Genomic DNA, 24,060 nt, shown 5'->3' with positions numbered 1-24,060 from the left:
GAACTAAAAAGAAAGAAAGGAACAAGGAGAAGTAGTTATCTCATTAACTTCTAAATTTTGGTGTCAACTATGAAAATCATTCAGACCAACACTCTAATTAATCAAGTTCTTTTAAAGAGGATCGCTAATGGCTCCATTTACCTCCGTGGCTGTTATGGTGACTCGAAATCCCGAACCAATCGGTAACTCGAAACCTCGAACTATTGGTTTGAGGAGAAGCTCAGTGACTGTAGCGGTGACTCAATCTCCAAACTCTATTGATGGAGGAAAGCGTCCTACTAACTAAGTCGTGCTTCATCGTATCTCTAATCAATCAATCTTGACAGAAGAGTAGATGAGCCTCGTAAACCAGAAGCAAGCATAGAAGCCGATGGCCCCAGTCAGCACGAAGAAGGCGTAGGAGGCAATTAGCATGTACCCGAAGTAGAGAGCCCCTGACACCGGCTTCGTGATGTCGAGCTTTGTGAAGAAGTAGAACACCGCATACAAGAAGAGGTACACCGCCGATGATCCCGCTGTCAGGTACGACCGCCACCACCACAGGTAGTCCTCGCTGCACAGCTGGAAGTAGCACAGCACCACCGTGATCTCGGCACACGTGATGAGGAGGATGACAAAGACGATGAGGAGGAACCCGAAGAAGTAGTAGAACTGGTTCAGCCATATGGAGCTCAGTATGAAGAAGAGCTCAATGAACACCGCCCCGAACGGGAGGATGCCCCCGATCAGGATTGAGAAGATCGGGTTCATGTACCATGCCTGCTCTGGGATCTGCCTCTGGATCTTGTTCGTCTTCACGGGGTCCTCTATCGCCGGCTTCTTGAACCCAATGTAGCTTCCGAGGAAGACGAGCGGGACGGATATGCCAAACCAAAGGAAGATGAGAGCGAACATCGTCCCAAATGGGACTGCCCCGGACGACTTCTCGCCCCAGATGATGGCGTTGAGGACGAAAAAGAGGGCAAACGCCGTGGCTGGGAAGAAGACAGCTGTATTCACGGCGATCTTCTTCCACTCTGTCCCTTTGAACATTTTGTAGAGACGGGCGGCGGCGTAGCCGGCAAAGATCCCCATGAAAGCCCATAGCAGTAGCATGGCTGTCATCAGGCCGCCTCGGTTTGAAGGTGAGAGGAATCCAAGGACGGCAAAGATCATGGTGACGACGACCATTCCGAGAAACTGCATGCCCGTTCCTACGTAGACGCAGAGGAGATCCGAGTTGCTAGGGGTCCTGAACACGTCCGCGTGTACCAGTTTCCATCCGGTTTCTTCCTGGGCCTCCTCGTGGGTCTCGAGCTCGTTGTACCGGGATATGTCTCGGTAAAGTGTTCGGAGCATTATCATCGCGACCATACCCGAGAGGAAGAGGACGATCATCAGAGAATTCACTATGGAGAACCAGTGGATTTGATCATCGGCCATTAGGAGATACGTGTCCCATCTCATCGCCCATTTCACGTCGCTTTCCTGTGTTGCAGCCATAGGTTTATTATGTAAAGATTCTCCTCAAAGATAGATAAGCTAAGGAAAGAGACATGTTGATCTCAGTTACCTGAAATGTGACATCATAAGTGAATATAACTTCTTGCTTATCTTCAACCTCTTGTGGCGAGCTTGAAGAGGTAACGATGCGTTGGGCGTGTGGATCACATGTCACTAGCCGTGTGTTTTCTGTCCATTTTCCTTCATATTCGTGCTTGACACTAGAGAATGGGGACAAGGTTTTTAGAAAACAGAAACAGGACACAAAAACGAAGGAATACATTCTTAAGAACCTACCTAAATGGTGTGACTTCAAACCCTACAATCCTTGATGTATAGGTTTGTGGATCCTTGTGATACTTGACGACGAAATTCAAGTGGTTGTGAAGAAAATACTTTTCTTCCTTACTCTGCATAAGGAAAAACGGAGTTTTAGGAAACAAATCTTGCGCAGAAATTGCTGGATGCAATTTCAAAAACAAGTAACTTACGCCTGCATATTGCCCTTTCAGCCCTACGTAGAAGCCCAGCTGATAGATCGGAGGACCTTCCTGCTCCGATCTTGGAATCGGTACAACCAAAGGAAGATTGTCTAAGATCCTGCAGTACGTTGCGTTTGAATTATTAAGCAAGGAATGGGTTTAAACTTGAAAAAAAAACTCTAATCTTAACATTTTTGGAGAAATTTGTTTCTGTGCTTTGCAATCAATACATCTCCATACATGTTGACACGGTATTCGTCTTCAATTTTTTCCTTGAATGCTTTTGAAGACTTGGGATCTAGTTCAACTCGACAAAGTACGTTGCACAACTGTGGTTCCCTCATCCGAAACTGTAATGTGACAGTAGAGAAGTTAAGGAATGGGAAAAGGCCAAGAGGCCTTGCACAACCAAAGTAATTACACAAACCACATAACGGGAGTTCTCAATTCGATCTCCACGAAGTACTTCTCCAAGATTCTCTCTACTGTCGATTATAGTATTTGGGCGGCAGTAAGGGATAGAATAGTACGAATAAGGTAGCTGAGTCTTTATAGACGTCAATTTGTTCACTTTCACGCTCAATGAACCCCCCTGAAGCAATTAAACAAGATAAAAGTCACAAAACAAAAATGTAGTAACACATCCAAACCAGAGAATATTATGTTATCTATAACAGACAAGATGCTAATAGCGTGAAGTTTAGCTTTTTAATTCTTGATAGCAAAGCAGCATATCACCTAGTAATATGTTACCAATCATGAATATGATATCCTGACATTAGCTCTCAATGGATATAGGAAAAGAAAGGTAACCATGACACTCTAATTTCTAATATCATCTCTCCACTACCTCATGATCCAAATAAAAAGTTCACCCCTCAGAATTACACGACCATATATGTTCCAACGGTGCATGAATCGAATACAATTGGGGTAGCTAACGACTAAACATTCCCATATTCGGATATAATGCTCTAACATACATTCATAGTATATCCAAACCAACACAATAACACACCTTCTATCCCCCTCCACATCCCCTTTCTACAGCAACATACTCAATCTCACAAGTTAAGAACTTCTAAATCCATCCAACTCCTGGCTCATTTCACGATAACAAATTGTGCATCATCAATTTGTATCATATCTTATCACACCTCCACAAATCAAATCCACACATCAAATCTGGACTCAGGACATACTCATTGCAGATTATCAGTCGCAAAACAAGGCAAATACACAAAAAAATGATAAATTGATTGAAATCTCATATCCTTCCAACGGAATGCAAATCAATAAACACATCAACCACGAATAATTCACACAGAACCTCAGTCAACAAACGTTAAGATGGTCTAATAACCGAAATTCAGATTAGCAGCAACAATAAACCCCTCGGAAAAACAAAAATTGAAATTTTAGGAAGACCTTTTCGAAGTCTTCAGGAGCTACACCAGGTAGATAGAAACTCCGCGCATCATCGGAGAAGAGAACAATGCAGATCACCGCGGTGATTAGAACTGCGCGAATTGAATTGAGAGCTCTTTCCATCGTGAAATCGAGCAATCACGCAGATCTCCAGAGAGAGTGGGAGAGAGAAATAGAGAGTCGGTTGCTCAGTTTAGTTGCACTGTCACTTCCTTACAGAATAAATAAAGCTGCAATCTTATATTTTACGTATCTAATTATTGTTTAGCATATCATATTGTATTTATTACTTTATCTATTACTCCATATTCCTATAAATCATATTAGGCCAATAAATCACATTATAATTTTGTTAAATTAGTTTTTAAAATATGTAGAGTACTAAGACAACTAGAATCAATCAATCAATCAAATGTAAGCGTGTGTGAAGTATGTGGTCTACCTACTTCAAAATTTAAGTCATTATCATTTAATTATTTTATTTATATTATCATTCATTAGTTACTCTTTGATGCTAAATTCAAGCCATTATCATTTTAATTACAAATTAATTTATATTATCGTTTATTAATTACACATGGTCTTAATATGATTGTTGTCGATGTCGAACACTTGGGCCAAGTACTATTCTCAACCCATTCTAATCCACATGCCTTGTCGTTAAGCCGACCAACATATACATAATCTCAATAGCAATATATTGAATTGTGATTTGAATCTAAAGGTCTGTGACGTCGACATATTGACTCTTTCATCACATCAACTCCATTCAAAATTAATACCATTATCAATTTACACAAAATTGCTCCACGTCTAGTTCGTTGAGCAACATTTTCTAAACGAACCAGAGAGAATTCAAATCGATATTGTACAAATTTCACTTCAGAACGAATACCTTATTCACCCATATATGTTTAATTAAAATACAAGTGCTAGTACTACAGAAGAAGAATGAAATAAATAAACTTAAAATAAAATTCCACCGTACCAGAAATACAATAATCAGAAACTCAGGGGGAAAACTGTAATTAGCTAAGACTGTTAACACATCTCTCTTTTCTTCTCCAAAACCCCATTTTCAAAACAATCAGCCGCAACAGAAGCTCTGTTAACACAACCGAGATTCAATCTTCTTCTTCGGAAAATGCAGAAGCTGAAATTTCTGGTGCCACTGAGCTGTTGTTTACGCAGAAATGGCGCTGTTTCCCGGCAAGGGAGGAGTTTTTCCGCGCTCCCTAATTACACTCAGCACGATTATCTCCAACAAGACGAGGCCAGTTTCTCAATCTCGATTTTCTAGTTGATTAATATGTGTATAGCTCCCATTTATCTGGAATTTCGATAATACAATGTTGGAATTTCACGCGTATATGTTGGTATATGCTGAGAATTTGTAGAAATTTAGGCATTGCTTGTTCGAAGATAGAGTTTTGAAGAAACCTTCTTTTGTTTGATTTCAAATAGCAGGTGTTAGTGGAAGGGAGGGCGAATTCAAGAGCTGCCATTTTGAATAGGCCGACTGTGCTCAATGCCGTCACTGCTCATATGGTTAATTTCATGCTTTTTGATTCAGTGTTATTCAATTATAGTTTAATGTAATTTTAGGGCAGCTTGTTGTAAAAAAATTGTGATTTTGTGTAAATGTTGATTAGACGTGTTAATTGCAATAGTGTGTTTTGATGCTAGGCTGCTCGATTAAATAAGTTGTATGACTCTTGGGAGGAAAACTCGAGTATAGGGTTTGTCCTGTTGAAGGTAAATGATTGATTGCTCTTACTATTCCACCTTGGTTATGTCACGGCCCGTTTCCCTTGTCTGAAGTTGAGTCTTTTCCCTTGTCTGAAGTTGAACCTTTTTTCTTGAAGGCGAGTGGCGACAGAGCATTCTGCTCTGGCACCGATGTGGTTGATTTGTATCGGCTGCTTGATGAAGGTTGGTCCTTGCGTAGCTAAGTTTGTTGTTGATTAGAGAGTATATTTAAGTGGTTCCTCTGATGTTTTTGCATAAATTAGTTGATTTGATTTGATTCGATTCGCAGGGAAAACTGAGGAATGCAAAGAACTCTTTCGGAGTTTGTACAAGTTTGTCTATGTGTTGGGAACATATCTGAAGCCACACGTGAGTTCACTATCTACATTTTTTTCTAAGTGTAAATTATAAGATTTCCTGAGGTAAATTTGATCCAGCTAATATGTTTCTTAACATTACTCTTATTAGGTGGCTATAATGGATGGTGTTGTAATGGGAGCCGGGGCAGGTATATCACTTCCCGGGATGTTCCGCGTTGTAACTGATAGAACTGTATGAAACTGCTCCCTGAATTGATTTCCTGACTAAACTGCTTTCGGCTTCCATTAATTGTTTACAATTTTCAACTTAATTTAGGAAATTCAAGATAGAAGTAGTGGGGATCTTCTTACTATTTCTTTCTTTGTTTACAATTCATTATGTAGGCTGTTGGTATGATAAACTCTAGCATCAGTTTGTTAATGGATTATTGATGAATTACAGGTCTTCTCAAGTCCGGAGGTTCAGTTAGGTTTTCATCCTGATGCAGGAGCTTCATATTATCTCTCTCGTCTCCCCGGCTATCTAGGTATGACTGGAAACAAATAGCTAGAGGTTTAGTTATATCTCATGAAATCTTATTTGATATTGAAGGAGTCAAAGAGATTTCTTATGATGGATATTAGAAAATAATGGATTAACGACAACTTTCTCTATTCAGGGGAATATTTAGCTCTTACCGGAGAAAAGCTAAATGGTGCTGAAATGATGGCATGCGGTCTTGCCACTCACTATTCACTGAAGGAAGTCAGTACCACAGCCGGCCTACAGCTCGTTTCTTTGTTTAGTCTTACTTTAAAAGAATCTTTGCTAATTCGACTCCCCTTTACAGAAACTTCCTTGGATTGAAGAACGTCTTGGTAGTTTAATAACCGATGTCCCTTCAGTCATTGAATCATCTCTTGCTCAATACGGCACTTTAGTCCACCCAGACGAGAGGAGTGTTCTTCACAAGTATTATTTCTCATTCATTCCACAGTTTTTAAAATCCTATTCTATGACAAGAAACCGGCTTTGTTCAGATCTTGGCCATTGAGCTCCAGCTTTATTTCCGTGATTCAGGATTGAAATGATAGACTCATTATTCTGCCACGATACAGTGGAGGAAATCGTTGAAGCTCTGGTAAGTTGCCTACTTGTCATGTGGATTTCTGTTGAAAACACGGGTATATAACATCAAACAGTTGAAAAAAGAGATGGACGCCTTTCTTTAACATAGCTTTCTGATGGTATTAATCTTGAATAATCTCTTATCAACATGTATTCTGAAATTTGATCACCACATTGTGAATTCCAAACTGCTACAAATGCATATAAAGTCGACAACATGTGCTCTGTTTCGTCCTTTTTCCTTGTCAACGTGCTTATTGTTGTAAACACGAATCATTAGGGCTACTTTACTTGCAGGAAAACAAGGCAGCGGAATCTGGTGATAAATGGTGTGCCAACTTGCTTCACAAAATCAAAGAAGCTCCCCCGTTGAGCTCGAAAATTGCTCTGCAATCAGTAAGTCCGACAAATTCTACCACTATAGAGTCTATTTGAATTGCCTACATGCTCCATAAGGTAACCTTTTCCCATCCATGCTCAATCCGAAGATTCGAGAAGGTAGATTCGAAACTCTTGACCAGTGCCTCGCCAGGGAGTACCGCGCATCCCTCACATTCATATCCAAAGACTTTTCAAATGATTTCATCGAGGTACGGACCCTCAATTGGTGCATGATTTCAATGATTTCTAGTTTAATGTTTGACACTCGTTTATTATATGCTGCAATTTTCTCCTCTCCGTAGGGCGTGCGTGCAAGATTGATCGAGAAAGACTTCGCCCCGAAGGTATGTACTTATTAATTGTGATCGAGCAATTTTGATGTCTGTTCTAATCTCATTTCATCCTTCAACCCTCCTTAGACAAACCATTGACCGATTATTGTGCCTGAAAAATTGTAGTGGGTGCCGTCTAAGCTGGAGGAGGTCAGTGACGACATGGTGGCCGCCTTCTTCTTGCCTCTCAGTGAAGTGGAACCGGAGCTGAACTTGCCCGTTGCAGTACGAGAGCCGGACGTGTGAGAACAAGAAGGCGATTGCAGATGAGATTTAGAAGTTTTTGAAGCTCTGTTAGCTCTTAGGCAATGTTGATTTACATCCATCTCTCCTTGCAGCTTACTGGGATTTTCACAAGTGATGTTGATTGATAAAAAGCTTATATCTTTGTAGCCTTAAACCTAACTTTAGCTGTAATGTTGCAGACGTAAAAGCTTTATGAGTTTCTTCTGCATAATAAATAGGAGTAATAGCTTTTACACATTTTCTATTTCTCAAGAATTTTTAAGAATTTTTTTGGTACCCCAACATTTTTATTATTTAATGTGTCTGAGCTTTGTATTGTTTTTTTTGGCCTTTGGATTTTCACCACCTTTTATTATTTAAAAAAATTGTAACCATTATATTTTATTGAATATACCTAGAATCAATAATGCTACTAAGTTTTTTTTATTTGCAATTTATAGTATTTAAATTTCTTACATTATTTTTAACAAATCAATTTTTTTGTGTATAATTTACCATGTTATATAGTAGTTCTCTATATTTCAGTACATTGTAAATTTCTATAATAATTATATATAAAAGGTGCCTACGATTTGGTGGTTACTACCTTTCATTTTTAATTCAATATAATAAATTTTCATAATCCAATACTAAAACAAGAGACATGTGAACCGAACCGAACCTATTTGGAATTAGAGAGACAAAATATAGAATTTAATGTAAAAATATCCATTATTACCATATTACCCTTTAACTAAAATAAATATAGTACAAAGATTTATTGCAATTATTCGGTAAACAAAAAATTTAAGTTTTCTGTACTCCATATTGTTGAAATGACGTCATTTTAAAAATATAACATAGACTTTTTCCCCATAAATGGAAATGAGTGGAATTTTCGATTTTGTCTTTAGCTTCCCCACAATTTTGATTGGAAACTTCCATAAGTTGTGAGAGCTTAAGATTTGGATATGATTGAAAGCGAGCTGCTGTGTATCTGTGGCGGGGCGACGGATCCCCAAAATGTAATAAATCTACTACTGATTACATTCAAATATACCGATTGCGTTTCGAAGTTTCACTAATTGCGTTTCTTTTTCTGTTTTTTTAGTTAGATTTTGAAGAAATTCGTGTTTTTTCATGTATATGATCTTATGATGATTCTGTTTTAGATATGGCGATTGTGTTTCTTTTTCTGCCTTTTTGTTAGATTCTGAGGAAATTCGTATTGATTATTCGTATTGAAGGATCTTATATGTATAATTGTTTGACTGAATTCAGATTGCAACCAAAATGAATATTTAGATGACATAAACACTTGGATCCGTTGATGACAAATGAGAATACATAAGAACTAGAATCCATATTGGAAAAGCATGATTTTGCGTTAATAAAGAAATATAATGTACAAAATCTCTAAACTCTTGATAACAGTCGTTCATCTCCTCTGGAAGTTGAATGTCTTGATAGAGTAGGCGAAGATGAATGTGAAAAGAACCACAAATCCACATAGTATAGCTGCCACAACCCCGAGCATATCGTGCTCGAATCCAAAGTAATCTTTCAAGAACTGTTTCACTGTGACACCGCTGTCCATCTCTGTCTCGATTTCTCCAAATTGAGATACTATGAAGCCGTATAGTGTGTAGGACACAGGGGTAGCCCAGTAGTACCATCTCCACCATACAGGCATACTCTGTTGTCAAGAATGGAAATGTTAGTTGGAGATTTTGGGATATGTAGTTGAGGAATGATGTTTTTAGATTTGAGTGTTGATAGAACTTACAGGTCGGGGTATGATGAATCCTGAGAAGAGATTCCAGATGCCGTAGAAGAAGGAAGAAACAATGGCGGCGATGTTGTGGTTTGGTGTGACGGCCACGGTCATCATACCGTAGAGGACAAAGTAGAGCAATGAGAAGAAAAGGAAATATATGAACCATGCGAATTTCTGGGCACTCCAGGGGAATCCCATCATCGAGAACACTATGACGCCGTAGATGAGGGATTGGACAAAGACGTAAGGAATTTCGATGAGGAACTGCACAGAAAGGAACAAGTTTGGTAAGTAATTATGAATTTAATCTATGCTTTGCACTTAAATTGGACTTACTTGTGAGAATGCGTATGGTAATGCTGAATACATTCCTGCTGCTCTCTCTCTGTAGAAGACAGTTCGCTCGATGGCAACCACAGGTTGTACTGTTGATCCGTATTGGAAGCCTAGAAAGTTGATAGCGGCATACATAGAACCCATGGCGTTGAACAGATCTTGTTGTGTCTCTCTGCAATACGAGTTTTAACATTCAACTAATGAATAGGCTAGGCTTCTGATTAGTTGAATTGAATGTATGTTCGCCTACTACTAACCTTTTAGACCCGAGGTCCCAGAACATCGACCCGAATATAATGGCTATGAAGGTTGTGAATGAAAACCTAACAGCTGTGTACGGCGGATTCCTCCAGTATGACCAATGTTGTTTCCATAGGCAAGCAATGCATTGGGTGAGGAAAGATTGGGAGTATTTAGTCGGGAAGTAGAGGTCTTTCGTGCCAGGACGAGTGACACTTAATTCCTTGATGAGGGCCTTGTTCCTCCTGTTAATTTTATGCCTAACTTTGTTAGATCCTAAGGAAACTTTTCATTCTTAAAGTATGGCGGTATTTGACTCACGTGTATAGCTCCGACTTTTTGTAGTAGTCGGCAAACTCAATCCCCAAAGATAGTTCTTGTGCTGAAGTTGTTACTTCCAACATCCAGGTAGCTGGATTGATACCGTCTTTGATTTTCGGCACTCCATCAATTGCTTCAAAGTAGTTGATCAAGTGTGTCGACTGACGGCCCAACGGTCCAACGTATATCTCTTCCCCTCCTCGTTTCATCAGAAATAGCTGCCGAATTACATAAGAATGTTGCTTCAGTATGACATAAAGAACCAGCTATAGAAATATCGAGACTGTAGGTTTATGTTATGATATAGCTTACCTCATCAAATGCTTCAAATATGTCGATGCTAGGCTGATGAATGGTACACACTACTGTTCTTCCTGTATTCACTGTGTTTCTCACTGTTCTCATCACAATTGCAGCAGCTCTGGCATCAAGCCCTGAAGTCGGCTCGTCCATAAATATGATTGAAGGGTTCGCAACGAGTTCGACCGCTATGGTAAGCCTTTTCCGCTGCTCGGTTGAGAGGCCACTGACTCCCGGCAACCCAACTAGTGCTTCTCTCAAGGGGGTGAGTTCTACAAGGTCCATTACCTCATCAACGAATACCTGTGAGTAGAAAAGAAGCTAAAATATTAGAATCAAGTTGTGATACGGAAAACGAGGCTTATTGAATGTCATCTTATTCACTGAACCTTTTTAGTTTTTTCATCAACTTCTTGGGGCAATCTCAGCCAAGCTGAGTAAACAAGGGACTCGTAAACTGTGACGTTTGGGGAATGGATGTCGTTTTGCTCACAATATCCCGATATCCTAGCAAACGTGGCCTGATTCTTTGGGTATCCTGATATTCTGATATCTCCCTCAATATAACCACCAGTTTTTCTTCCAGCTAGCACGTCCATCAATGTGGTTTTACCAGCCCCACTGACACCCATCAAGGCTGTAAGAACACCAGGTCTGAAAGCGCCACTGACGCCCTTTAACAGCTCCAGTTTGTCTTCTGTGGCTCCCTGAGCTCTCATTTCCTGCAAATTGAATAGGTATTCTATTACTCATCGACTGTACTCTCCTAGTGACAAATAATTCTACTGCCGTTCCTTTCAATCTTGAACCTACCGCAGGCATGTCCACTGAGTAACTGACGTCATCAAATGTGAGAGAGTGCGGTTCAAATGGAAGGATCATTCCCTTTTTCTTGTTCTCTGTGAGTTCGATGGCATCGGATCTCACGGACGAAGATCCAGACGAGATGCTTCTCCGCCCGCCGTCCCCATGCACTTGGGAATCATCTTGGACATTTTCGGGTAAGACAGCTTGAGGTTTGTCATAAGCTGCATTGTTTTATTTAGGAATAAAAGATAAATTTCTGAATGTAATGTACAATACAAGTTAAAGTTTAGTAACTTGGGAAGCTCACCACCAAGAAATGTCAAACATATTAGGTAGAGGATGTTGAATAGCCATACGAATCCAAACAACGCCCCTACCCCGATCCAATACCAATATTGTTCAGGGAAGAACCCTCGCGACTCCATAACAAGAACTCCCAGTTTGGTCCCATTTATCAGCTGTAAAACGACAGTATCTCGATTACTTTGGATATCGTGTAACCATAAAGATTGATGAGGGCAGTTAGTTACCTTGCTCCAACTATGCCCTGTGAATTCGTTAACCAGAATTGCATTCTGAGCATACATCAATGGAGAGGACCAGTAGCCCCATAGCCACCATTTCTTCACATCCCCTATATTACCAATAAAATGTGAGGAAACGTAACCAACAATCTTATTATGAGGATCTAACTATCTGATCTCGGTGTTCTTATACCTCGTGCTAGGACAAAACCACCCAAGGCGAAAAGCAGGAGCAGTGCGAATAGACCAAATGTGTTTGCAACGATCATATTCCTACCGGCTGAGCCAATAAATCTGAACAATCCGGATGCTGACTGGTGCACAAATAAAAGGAGAAAGTACTGCTTCAATAACCTGCATTGGGACTCTTTTTCGGTTACTACAAGGGACTGAGAATGTTATCATAGCGTAGTTTGTATTGTATTGTATTGTATTGTATTGTATTGTATGTCTTACCTTGTAATGTTTGGATCGAATCCAATCACGTAGTAGGTGACAAATACCCATAAAGCAACTTCGAGGAAGGTCACGGGGATTTTCAGGACCCACGAGGGTAGAGCATATGCCCACGGCGGGAAGAAGTACATATCCCTTTGTTTGTAGAATACAGGTAGCTTGTAAATCGTCATAGCAAGCTCGGACATACCATTGAACATAACAATAATGACAGTGAAAAACAGAGCACCGGTGTATACACCCCCGCCTGCTACATCATTTTTACTCATCTCTGTTCTCAGAAAGAGTGTAATCGCAATCAATGCCATCGTAGTAAGCTGAAACCAGACATACAAACTTATGTCAACTTCACATAATAGTCTACAAATATGATTTCAGGTTTTTAAGCTTGCCTGGAAGATCTTGAAGTAGAAGACAAATGAGTTTCTCTTCATCAGCAAGTATTCTCTTTCAGCGCAGGCTTTCAAAAGTTCCTTTTTCCCAATCCCATACTTCTCCGTTGTCAAAGCTGCAGGGTGGCTTTTGGTCTTATCAAATGGGACTGCGAGCTCATCCCCAACTCTCCGTCCAACGACGTATGATTGGAAGGCTTCTGCAAATTCACTAACTGCGACATATCGGTATGCCTCATTCTTATTTCCCCAGTATTGCTTTTGATCTTTCTTTGAAGTTACCTGCATTACTTTCCTTCTTCTCATTAGAACACCTATAAACTGAAGGATTCTAACTTTCTTTTACTTACTTCTTGTAAGAAATCAGCCACTCCTTTCCGTGCTGGGCATACAAAACCCATGGACTCGAAGAAGCCTAACACATTTTCTCGAGGACCCTGATAGACGATCTGGCCATCGGACAAGAGAACAATGTCATCAAACAGATTATAGGTCTCGGGTGCTGGCTGCAGCAGGGAGATAAACGCAGTTCCTTTCATAATGTGGACATATTGTCGAAGCATATTCACAATCTGGAAAGTTGTTGAACTATCCAAACCAGTGGATATCTCGTCCATGAAAAGCGCCTTCGCTGGGCCAACCAGCATTTCTCCTGTGATTTCCCAAACCAATCAGTGTCACTGTAAGCTCATTCAACAACTCTTTGCATTTATTCATATATATTACTCAGTTTGTTTACCAGTCGTCACACGCTTTTTCTGCCCTCCAGAAATACCCCTTATCATCTCGTCTCCGACTAATGTGTCGGCACATATTTCAAGCCCCAGAACCTAGAGAAACAACAAGAGAACCATGAGAAGACTGAGCTGCTGGAATTGTCAGAATGGCCATTAAATTTTGAGTTTAATCTCTGCTCCACGTACCTTAAGAATATAATCCGTGACAACATTTGCTTCATCTCCTTCTGTAGCTGCTGCCTACATGATAAGAAACATACATTTTAAAATATTCATTGTCCTAAATTCAGCTGAGTTGGATACATTATTGATTTCAGTATTCAGTTATGTTTTTCACTGCATATTTACATGGGTGTGATGTTAATGTTTGAGTTGGAGCTAAGAGTTTCAAACTTCAATATAGGAAATCATATAAGAATTAATTTGAATCTCATATTTCATAGTGTTTGAGGTGTCAACCCTTTTGTATATCACTGGGATTACTGAAAGATCTAACAAAAGAATCTTTAAAGTTAGAATAGTGAAGTGGGCATCAAAAACAGTATTGTTTTACTATATTTCAATATGTGCAGATACCTATTGGCATTAAACTAACAATATGTCATTTTCTTGGAGTCTAAGCTTTCTTTCTCTGTCATCAATAGTTAAAAATAGGATTATCTCAAACCAACTACTGATAAAAAAAAATAGCCGCCGCCTCCCTTTTCCAAGAATTACACATACATATGTAGATAGTAGTTACATGTATATACTGTGTGTGTGTGTGTGTGTGTGTGTGTGTTTACCTTCATGTAGATATCGACATCAGGATCTGGTTTGATGTTTGCTGCTTTTTCTCTTCTTGACAGTTCCGCCAACATATCTGCTCAACAAATCCAAACAAGACAACACTCAACTTCATAACATAAAAATACTTGAATTTTACTGGTAATAAGTATTTAGGAACAGTAATTCCACGAACCGTATCTTGATCCAACGCCCTGGCATCTGGCTGAAAACGACAAGGTTTCTCTGACAGTCATTTCTCCAATGTGCAGGTCATGCTGGCTTATGTATGCTGCAGTTCTTTGAGGTACGAACTCATGCATTTCGTGACCATTGTAAGTGACTCTACCCGAAACCTGCCCAAAATTTTCATTTTCATAGTTTAGAAACACTTCCAATTTTCTAATGATCAAATCATGTCCACACCACCATTAACCAAAACAAAAACTATTTACTTTGAGTGCCGGATCAAGCTTTCCGGCCAAAGCGAGCAAAAGTGTAGTTTTCCCAGAACTTGGAGGACCTAACAGCAAAGTCATTCTGCATGGTTTGATAATTCCACTGACATCCTTAAGAATTGTAAAAGGCTTCTTTCCACTTGGAAGTATGTGTAGCATGTTAAAGAATCCCTGCAAAATTACATGAATCAAAACACACACATATATGTATGTATGCAAAGTAAAAAAATTCGAAATATTTTATGTACTATGTGCTTACCGAAACCAGATCTTTGTGGAAGTTGACAAAAGTAGGCAGAGCCCTGCTTGCACTAAAGGCTTCTGCATCGATATTCAGATGTTCATACCTTACTTCTATAGTTGGAATATCGATCCCGACTCTGCAGAGACAAAGAAAAGAAAATTCACGCGTTTCAGAAACCGAAAAAACTCAATAGAAAACATTCATAAACTCACACACACACACCTGTCAATCCTGTTTCTGAGCTTTAACAAGAACTTCTCATTATCATCTTCCACAGTTTGCACCAGCCTCTCAATGAGCTGCTTCTTGTCCTGGATTCCAAGATCATGCACATCAACCTCGTTGGCGCCTCTGGACCCGAGCAGCAAGCCTCTCCTCAGGCGATCAAACGTGGGCAGCTTCTCGAGCGCAGCCCACTTCAAGGCCTCCTCGTCATCTTCCTCACGCGCTGATCGCGTGAACACTTCCAACCCGGTGTTCCTCCATATGCCCGAGCTGCTTGCCCTGAAGCTTTCGCCTCCTTTGCTGCTTGATCTCAAGCTACCACTCGCTCTGTACAGGTCACCCGCATCCATCCCCCCCCTCTCTCTTCTTTGTTTATGAGCAGGAAGATGGCCTCAGAGAGCTGTGGAATTCAACAATGGCTGAGAAAGAATGCAGTTTCATTCTTGTGGAAAAAGGTGATGTCTTGTTTTATATATATTCTGTCAAGATAGGTAGTCATTCATGGTGGTTTGAATAATTGAATATTCAAAATTTTAGGAATTTTTTAATTCTGGGAATTGTTATGCTAATCTTATTAGTATCTTGGATTTCTGTGGAATTGAATTTGTTTTTATCACAGGTCACCTTTTATTTACTAGTATTATACATATATTAGTAGAGTGGAAAGAAGATACTCGAATAATATAAGTCCATAAGCTTCTTTTTGGATTTGGCAATAATATTTGGAAGTAGCAATAAATAGAGGAAATAAAATATGGAAATAGGAATAAATAGACAAAATTGTAGCTTGGGATTTAAAATTGAATTTTGGTTGGTCTAGAAAGATACTATAAAGAGAGGTAACATGGCATAATTAATACTCCTAGATATAGCTTGTATTTAGTTTATTATTTGCAGAGATTAATATTGCATTCACAAAGCAAGGAACAGGTTGTAAAGTTTAGAGTCTATTGGTGGTGGTAAAACTTCTAGACGACTAATTCATTGATATTATTTATTGTTTCCAAAATTCAAACTTTGAAGGTAACGCTCTCTAAAAAAACTAAGAATAAAAAAACAGTAAGATTAGATTAAATAAATTAATATTATTATATTTTTCACGACTGGGTGTGATTTGAGCTTCAAACTCTTATCAGATTTTTACTTTGCTGTTGCAAAAGAAGAAAGGAAGAATGAGATCTTATTTTTATCATTCTTTATATCTTTTCTTTGGTAGGAAGAAAGAACGAGTTCTTGGTCTAGACTCTTGTAAAGTAGAAGGTCAATTCTCCTAAATTTAATTCATAAAGTAAATGAAATTAGTAATAATAATTTGTTAATTTTATATATACAATGTGACGATTAACCAGAATTCGAAGAACTTGGTGATTTAAATAGTATTTATGGATAAATTAAAATATTTAGTCATTCAAATCATAATGCGAGAGTGTATATAATATAATATACTACCTCAATTCCGCATTAATTGTCACATTTATTTTTCTGTACTCGATTTGTAAAAATAAGAATAAATAGTTAAAGTCAAGAAATAGTAAAATAAGAGAGAGAATAAGATAGAGAAGAGTCTTCTTTACATTAATCTCTCTTTTACTTTACTATTTTTCCATTTTAACTATTTATTACCATTTTTACAAAACGAGGGCAGAAAAGTAAATGTGACAGTTAATGCGGGACAGAGTTAGTAATGTTTACATAAAATAATAGGGAGTTAAGAAAAATAACTCAATATTATTGACTGATTAATTTGTAGCCTCCATATTTGAATGGTTTTGGCTCAGGACCCACTTTAAAGACGTGGCTGACCAAATACTTTACAGTAATATTTTTTTCTTTTTTTTTTAAATGTAGATGAAAATAATAGATATATATATATATATAGAGGTGCATTATAATGATAACCCCAATTTTCGTAATAAACTTATGACTAAATCTGGACCACACATTTTTAAAATCACGTGGTCTAGATTCAAACTTAGATTTACTTCATAAAAAAAAGCGCGGGGGTAAATATGTCATTTCGCTCGTGATAAAATTTACGTATCCAAATTTCGCTCATTTAATTTCTGAATTTCGCTCATTTTATCATTTTATCAGTCAGTCAAAAGTATCATTTTATCAACTCAGAGTATCATTCTATTCGGCAAAACTATCATTCTGTGTAATAAACTTAACATATATCATTTTATTAGTCAGTCAAAAGTATCATTTTATCAACTCAGAGTATCATTCTATCCGGCAAAACTATCATTCTATGCAATAAACCTATCATTTTATCATTTTATCAGTCAGTCAAAAGTATCATTTTATCAACTCAGAGTATCATTCTATCCGGCAAAACTATCATTCTATGCAATAAACCTATCATTTTATCATTTTACGTGATATTTGGTGAAATTCAAAAATTAAATGAGGGAATTGACAGTTTTACCCCGCGCTTTTTTTATGAAGTAAATCTAAGTTTGAATCTCAAAACTATCATTTTATGCAATAAACATATCATTTTATCATTTTATCATTTTATGTGATATTTGGCAAAATTCAGAAATTAAATGAGAGAAATTACAGTTTTACCCCCGCATTTTTTTATGAAGTAAATCTAAGTTTGAATCTCAACCGCATGATTAGAAATATGTGTGGTCCAGATTTGGTTATAGGGTTATTACGATATTTAGGGGTTATCATATGATCACGACCAGGGGCGGACACACGTAGAAACTGGGTAGGGCTGAAGCCCTTACCCAATTTTTTTTTATTTTATATTTTCTACTTTCAATTTTTTTAAAATTTTAAAAAAATTGTATTAAGCCCTTACCAAATAATGCCACTGAAGAACAAATTATCTTGGAATGAATAACTGTGAGGGGCAGAAATTAAAGAAGGAAAAAATAAGCATCTGCAGAAGAAAAGCGTAAAAATGGTGTTTGAAGAGTAAGGAAGATGGAAGTATATTCACAAATGAATTAAATAATTAATAGTATAAAGGTAAAAGTCAGATGGACCCCACTTTATATTCATTGACTAGTTTGTAGAGTAACTTTTTAAAAAGAGAATGTACTCCTATTCTTTAAAAGTGCTATCACCTTTTCAAGTTGGCACACGTTTTTTTTGTTAAAATTTAAGTAAAATGGGTATAAAATTTAAAGTACATACGTCTTAAGAATATTAAAAAATTAAAGCGAGAGAAACAAAAGAGTTTTTGAAGTTTACAGAGAGCCCGCAGCAATACAGAAACGGTGCAATTTTGTAAAGGAGAGTTTGAGTCTTTGAAATTTTTGGAGAAATTAATATTCAAATTTTACAAAAATTGTGAGTAGGGAGTGTATTAAAGTTATTAATTATTAATTTTATATTCTATCTCTTGTTTTTATAAGATTTTGATAGAATAGTTGCAAGATAAAAAAGTTATAACAATGGTTAGTTGCAAGCTAATATTCGTGATTGTCGTATAGAATACAGTTTATGTTAGTGAGTGTTGATAATATCTTATGGAGTTATGGATATTGTACTTCAATCATTATTTTTTTGGCTTGACCGTAGAAGATGGAACGCTTCTTTAAAAAAAAGCGTTGGGATGAAAACACATAGAATTCAGTTGCTACCACTTTAGATGTAAAACCACAGCTGTCACATGTTTTTTTATTAGATATATTTTGGACTACTTCGTATTAAATATATATGCATTTTGACAATTTTTACAATTTTTATATTATATAATTATATTTGACTGTAAAAAAATATATAGTGAAGTCCAGCCCTTACCGTCAATTTTTTCTGCGTCCGTCCCTGATCACGACTCTATATAGAGTATTTTATAATATAAATTCGCTTGAGATATTAATTTACATTGTATAAAATGAGATAATGAAAAGACTTTTTCATAGTACTGTACATTCGAAGGTTGCGTGCTGAGAAAAAAGTACAACATTTTTTTGTATAAAAGAATGAGAATTCTTTGGGATAGGTTTGAAGTTTGGGAAAACAATTATATTTTAAAGAACTGGATTTATTTATATCAGGGGCCTAACCCGCCCTCACCCTCATCTTCACTTTCAAAGACCTGGACTCCTCTAATATTTATTTAGTCAATTGATTAAGCCAAGAGTCATATTATTTATTTTGATATGAATCCTTTTGTCGTCGCCATTGATTATGCTGTCCAAATATCTAACCTTGAAACAATATTTAACACGATTATACTGTCGATATCGTAATGTTGTATAAATATTGGCATTGGATGACCGATGACATGTCACCTCATATGATTTTTTTTCATTTTTAAGTTTCTTTTGTAATGTTATAAATCTGTGTATGTGTAAATATTATTATAACCTCTTGTTTTTTCATGTGTAAAGGGTTTAAATTTTAAATTATGAACATCTCTAAGAATCACACGTGAAATATACGCCTATTTAGAAAACATGCATCATAGTTGAATTCACAACTCAAATTATAATGTTGAGTAATGAGTAGTGAGTACGTACTATTTTTTAAATTATTATTATTATTATTATTATTATTATTATTATAGAATAGTTATGTCGTTTGTTTTGTAAAATTATTCAATTTGGGATTTAAAATATAAATATAATATAGTCATTTAGCGAGTATTAAATTATATCTACTATTTCTACTTAATTTTAAAGTGTCAATACTTTAATATTTTTGTACTATAACTTGAAGCAATACCAATATACTTATTGCAGTGATGTGTCACTAATTGCACTAAATAATAATCAAGCATCTTTAGTTTCTTCTAGAAAAAAATTGTTATTAGTCACAAATTAAATCAGTATCTTTTACTTGTACTTTTTACCTATATAGTATAGTAAGTATATACTATCGTTATTTAATGTTGTACACGAATGTGTGAGAAGATTAGTAATCTTTTTAAAATTATTGAAATGTGTTATAATTATGGATCTTGTTTATAGAATACTGATATATTAGAGGAAAATTTGGGTATATTGCTTCTAGAATATCGATATTTACCTTATAATTTTTCATTTATTTTTTTCCGCTCGTGTGGGGACTTTCGAGTAACCAATGACATTGTTCCTTCGAGAAGACAAAGACAGTAACTTAGCCATTATTTTTCCAGGTAATATACTAAAATGACATATTTAAAATTATTCTTTAGTGGTCTAAATAAAATTAAATATACAGCTATATATCTACTTCGGTAGAGAATTGGCATTTCCCAAAGTCAAAATACAATGATTTATTAAGATAATTATTTTCTCTTTCTTCAAGCATTTTCTCTCAGTTTTACTTAATTATTTTTAATTTGTAGGTAAGTATCTACCTTTTTTGTTAATTAATTATAGTTTGTATGCAATTTATTGGATTTGCAGCTGTAAAAATTAAAGCAATGATATTATATTAATCCATAGAAACAACATTTGACTTTGTAGATGGAAAGCTTCACGCTTTGAATTATTCTTAATAACAACTTTCACTCATCTGATAATTAAAGTATGATTTGATTTAGGAAGAATTTCACTTCTTTTTTTAATTAAATAAAATATTGCTCAGAGCCATAGGACATGACTAGCAAGAAAGACCGAAATACATTAATTATATCTCGATCTAGAATACTACAACTAAATAATACTCCCTTCGTCTCATAATAGATGACATAATTGGAGAATGATATAAGATTTTAGAAGATACTTTTTGTGTGTGTTAGGTGGAGAGAGAAAATAGTAGTATATTTATATTAATGTGACAAATAACTTTTTTTTAAAAAGAAAATGTAACATCTTTTGTGGAGTAAACTAAAAAAGAAAGTGTGACATCTATTATGAGATGGACTTACTAGCTAGTAGTAATAAATTTTTAAGTATGCTACAGTTTATTTAATTTTTGAAGTAGTCTATTTGTAATCTGTAGCAATTAATTTTTTAAATTAATTCAAAACAATTTTCCCCAGGTGTCTTCTACAGCTTAAAATTTTTTTTGATATGGAAAGAGACAGAGTTGTATTTATTTCAACATCATCATGTCCTGCTTAAAGTTTCAGTTTTATTTAATTTGACTAATTATTTAATTTGACTAGAATACTATTTGTTTGAATAATTAATATGCAACACTACTAGTCTATTATTGTGTGTCACAGGAAATATTTTGATTAATGTGTTGGGATAATGTTTTAGCATTAATTTGTCCTAAGAGCATTAGCAACGGAATGGCCGATTGAGAGCACTTCCAATCGGTTCTCATTGACCCTCCACTGCAGGAGAAGGGCCGATCAACCGCCCCTCCTGCATGGCCGATACGGCGGCCCTGGCTGATCCCACTTGGCCGATGCCAACCATTGCGGGGGTTGGGCCGATCATCTGCCCTATCCTTTTTTAGGAGTATTACTTTTTTATTCCATTTTATCAACTATAAATACCTAATCTCATTCTTTCCATTTCCCGCACCAACTTCTTTATTTGCTCACTCTAGAAAAATACCAATGTATTATGGTAGCGATTCCGACGACGAAATAATAAACCGCATGATTGCATCTCGTTGTATTCTTTTTGCATCTCATTGTATACTTTTTCCAATATTGTAATACTACGAAGATTTGCGTATCAATATTCTATCATTTAATTTATTTAATTCCATAACATATTAAATATAAGTGTAAGTAAATTAAAATAAAATAATGATGATGTGGAAATGAAATGGAAGTGGGATAGGCCTTTTGGAAGGACCCTTCCATTGCAGGAAGATATGTTATTGGATAAAATGCTGACGTGAAAATAATTAAAAAAAGAATGATATTTTGGGAGGACCCCCTCAATTGCATGCAAAATTTTCAAGGTGCACATCACTTGTCTAATCATGATGGCTATGTATTTAATGTAAAACAAAGTAAAATTCTATTTTTGTATATATACACATAAATAAAGTTTGACGTTCTTATGTGAAATGTCTCTCATGTGTAAATAAGTGTTTATCCATTTTTCATATAATAATAAATAGTAATAAATATATAGTTACATGATAGTGATAATACACTATCGGTCACCTTCCCTGTTACTTATTTTTTTTCTCCTAAGCGTAATTTAGCATATCTAGGAAGTAGGATTCAAACTAGGCTTTATTATTTACAAAATTTCAGACACTGTGATTTAGGTCATACGGGGTATATATTAATTACATGGCCCTTAATGTCAAATATAAGCATATCTCGTACAAAACTAGTTGACAAATGAATCTTGTAATATTTACTCCTAATAAGTAACATTACTCCTAGCAAGATCAAAGAGTATAATTATTTTCTTCAAAACTATATGCTATTGCTAATGACTATTTTAGATGTTGTCGAAATAGGCCATATCTTGTGAAGGCTTTGTAGCGGATTTTCTCTCATTACTCATTTGAATGGGACTTTTCCGCACGTGTTGGATAATCGTTCGTTGAAAGTAATATGTGGCTCCCCATGACACTATTCGTATTACCGACACTTGTTGATTGGTGGATTCTTGAACTCTGCTTGCTTATATTGAACTCTGTAGATCTTTCAGATGTAAATTCATTTCAGCCCCTTCGTCCATTCAATCTCCAACTGTTTAATCTTCAATAGCATTAATTTGGCAAGGGCTGAAGATGGTTTTTGTGAAAATTTCAAAAAATTAGCAACATAACACAATAAGAAAAAAAATGTTGGGAAGGGCTTAAGCCCCTCATTGGCTCTTACTGTGTCCGCCCCTGGAAGTGAACATTATAAAAATATTCTTAGAAATTTTCAAACAATATTAACAAACAAATTAGTCCATTGACAAAGAATCCTAAGACGCTTGATTTTTAGGTAGGAACCCTAAGACGCTTTTTATTTAGTGATGCTTGTATAATGGTTGGCCAATATCAAGAATCATAGGGAAAACCTTCTACCAAAGTAGTAAAAATAAATCAACAGTAAAGCCCAAAAATCATTATATTGTGGCTGTTATTGATCATATCTTTTATTACTACTATAATTTATATATGTGTGCCCTGGATGTTAGAAGGGGTACATAAATTATTTGTATTGAACGGCATTGACGAGGCTTGCACCAGCAAATTTAAAGAGACATGCAACAAGAAGTGGCGAAGCCAGAAATTTTACGATGGGGCCCCCAAATTACTATTAATAGCTATAGGATTTTTTTCGATGTTCGTGACGGTGGAAGCTCGAAATAATTGATATTTTCAATCTTTACATATGTATAATGGATGGAAATGGTTTATTTTTAATGTTTAAATGTCACCATAGCAAATATCAACGAAAATATAAGTTAGTATAACAAATAGAATACAATAATTATTTTTTAAAAGTTTTTTATTATGAGTATAATGATGAAAGAAAACAACTACAAAGTGATAAAAAAAATTAAAATTAACATAATTAATGATGTAAAAGAGAACAATTAGAAATGTTTAAAAAAATAGAAAGCAAAGAGAAACAAAGTATACACATTATATTGCATAAACATATGGAAGAATAAAAAAGTTGCATTAATAAAAAGAAAGAGGAAAATAAGTTGTATGAATAGAATTAAAAAGTTGCTTACGAGAACAATATAGATGAGAAACGTGGCAAGTGGGAATCGATCCCTGGCCTGGTTGTCAAGAGAAGAACTCCAACCAACTACGCTACCTAATACACTTATAATTTTACCTTTGCATATATAATACCCCTCCGTCCTAGATAATTTGTCTCACTTTGACCGGACACGGGTTTTAGGAAATGTAATGAAAAGTGAGTTGAAAAAGTTAGTGGAATGTGAGTCATACTTTTATATATTAGTTTTATAATAAAATGTGAGTAGGAATGAGTTAATTGAATAAGAGGTCCATACCAAAAATGATAAAAGTGAAATGAGACAAATTATGTGGGACGGACCGAAATGGAAAAATGGGACAAATTATCCGGGACGGAGGGAGTATATACTAAAACGATAAATTGATGGGGGGACCGGGGGCCCCAGGCCCTAACGTG

At 36.2% G+C, this 24,060-nt stretch overlaps 3 protein-coding genes and 1 long non-coding RNA gene across 5 annotated transcripts; 2 read left to right on the top strand and 2 right to left on the bottom strand.

Moving 5' to 3' along the window:
• Positions 1–14: 14 nt before the first annotated feature.
• On the bottom strand, positions 15–3,613 carry LOC121743265 (transmembrane 9 superfamily member 8-like). Its single transcript, XM_042136511.1, has 7 exons — positions 3,393–3,613; positions 2,392–2,556; positions 2,205–2,314; positions 1,974–2,082; positions 1,780–1,892; positions 1,553–1,703; positions 15–1,467 (listed from the first exon to the last, which is right to left on the bottom strand). The coding sequence occupies exons 1-7, from the start codon at positions 3,513–3,515 to the stop codon at positions 310–312; spliced, it is 1,929 nt and encodes a 642-aa protein (XP_041992445.1). The 5' UTR covers positions 3,516–3,613; the 3' UTR covers positions 15–309.
• An 820-nt stretch (positions 3,614–4,433) lies between these two features.
• LOC121745447 (3-hydroxyisobutyryl-CoA hydrolase-like protein 2, mitochondrial) lies at positions 4,434–7,765 on the top strand. Its single transcript, XM_042139363.1, has 14 exons — positions 4,434–4,665; positions 4,860–4,940; positions 5,079–5,147; positions 5,258–5,324; positions 5,431–5,510; positions 5,610–5,693; positions 5,904–5,988; positions 6,121–6,206; positions 6,292–6,413; positions 6,522–6,582; positions 6,867–6,965; positions 7,058–7,159; positions 7,253–7,294; positions 7,409–7,765. The coding sequence occupies exons 1-14, from the start codon at positions 4,537–4,539 to the stop codon at positions 7,526–7,528; spliced, it is 1,227 nt and encodes a 408-aa protein (XP_041995297.1). The 5' UTR covers positions 4,434–4,536; the 3' UTR covers positions 7,529–7,765.
• Positions 7,766–8,789: 1,024 nt separating this feature from the next.
• LOC121744012 (pleiotropic drug resistance protein 1-like) lies at positions 8,790–15,647 on the bottom strand. 2 transcript variants are annotated; one of them, XM_042137446.1, is made up of 21 exons: positions 15,087–15,645; positions 14,880–15,000; positions 14,618–14,791; positions 14,359–14,518; positions 14,183–14,259; positions 13,584–13,637; positions 13,400–13,490; positions 13,011–13,312; positions 12,661–12,942; positions 12,269–12,585; positions 12,006–12,166; positions 11,819–11,922; positions 11,596–11,746; positions 11,295–11,509; positions 10,871–11,203; positions 10,494–10,784; positions 10,182–10,399; positions 9,878–10,105; positions 9,621–9,792; positions 9,294–9,548; positions 8,790–9,203 (listed from the first exon to the last, which is right to left on the bottom strand). In XM_042137446.1, exons 1-21 carry the CDS (start codon positions 15,437–15,439, stop codon positions 8,946–8,948), a joined length of 4,317 nt encoding a protein of 1,438 aa, XP_041993380.1. In that variant the 5' UTR covers positions 15,440–15,645; the 3' UTR covers positions 8,790–8,945. The 2 variants fall into 2 exon arrangements, with proteins under 2 accessions (XP_041993380.1, XP_041993378.1); XM_042137444.1 differs by having other exon boundaries at positions 11,596–11,922; positions 15,087–15,647.
• On the top strand, positions 13,201–13,738 carry LOC121744013. Its single transcript, XR_006038410.1, has 2 exons — positions 13,201–13,342; positions 13,430–13,738. It is a non-coding gene; the product is annotated as an uncharacterized LOC121744013 (long non-coding RNA).
• Positions 15,648–24,060: the final 8,413 nt, after the last annotated feature.

This window comes from Salvia splendens, chromosome 8 (genome assembly GCF_004379255.2).
Source record: "Salvia splendens isolate huo1 chromosome 8, SspV2, whole genome shotgun sequence".
NCBI classification, from domain to species: Eukaryota; Viridiplantae; Streptophyta; class Magnoliopsida; order Lamiales; family Lamiaceae; genus Salvia; species Salvia splendens.
The sequence above is the reverse complement of the archived record's forward strand: the minus strand, read 5'-3'. Positions and strand labels throughout refer to the sequence as shown.

Coding starts and splice junctions, on each gene's coding strand:
- LOC121743265 (XM_042136511.1), bottom strand. CDS start 3,515: ATGGAAAGAGCTCTCAATTCAATTCGCGCAGTTCTAATCACCGCGGTG. Junction 2,083..2,204: donor GACGAATACCGTGTCAACAT/GTATGGAGATGT, acceptor AACGTACTGCAG/GATCTTAGACAATCTTCCTT. Junction 1,704..1,779: donor TTTGAAGTCACACCATTTAG/GTAGGTTCTTAA, acceptor CCCATTCTCTAG/TGTCAAGCACGAATATGAAG.
- LOC121745447 (XM_042139363.1), top strand. CDS start 4,537: ATGCAGAAGCTGAAATTTCTGGTGCCACTGAGCTGTTGTTTACGCAGA. Junction 5,694..5,903: donor GCGTTGTAACTGATAGAACT/GTATGAAACTGC, acceptor GATGAATTACAG/GTCTTCTCAAGTCCGGAGGT. Junction 6,207..6,291: donor CTCACTATTCACTGAAGGAA/GTCAGTACCACA, acceptor TCCCCTTTACAG/AAACTTCCTTGGATTGAAGA.
- LOC121744012 (XM_042137444.1), bottom strand. CDS start 15,439: ATGGATGCGGGTGACCTGTACAGAGCGAGTGGTAGCTTGAGATCAAGC. Junction 13,313..13,399: donor GAAAAAGCGTGTGACGACTG/GTAAACAAACTG, acceptor GGGAAATCACAG/GAGAAATGCTGGTTGGCCCA. Junction 9,549..9,620: donor TACCATACGCATTCTCACAA/GTAAGTCCAATT, acceptor CTTTCTGTGCAG/TTCCTCATCGAAATTCCTTA.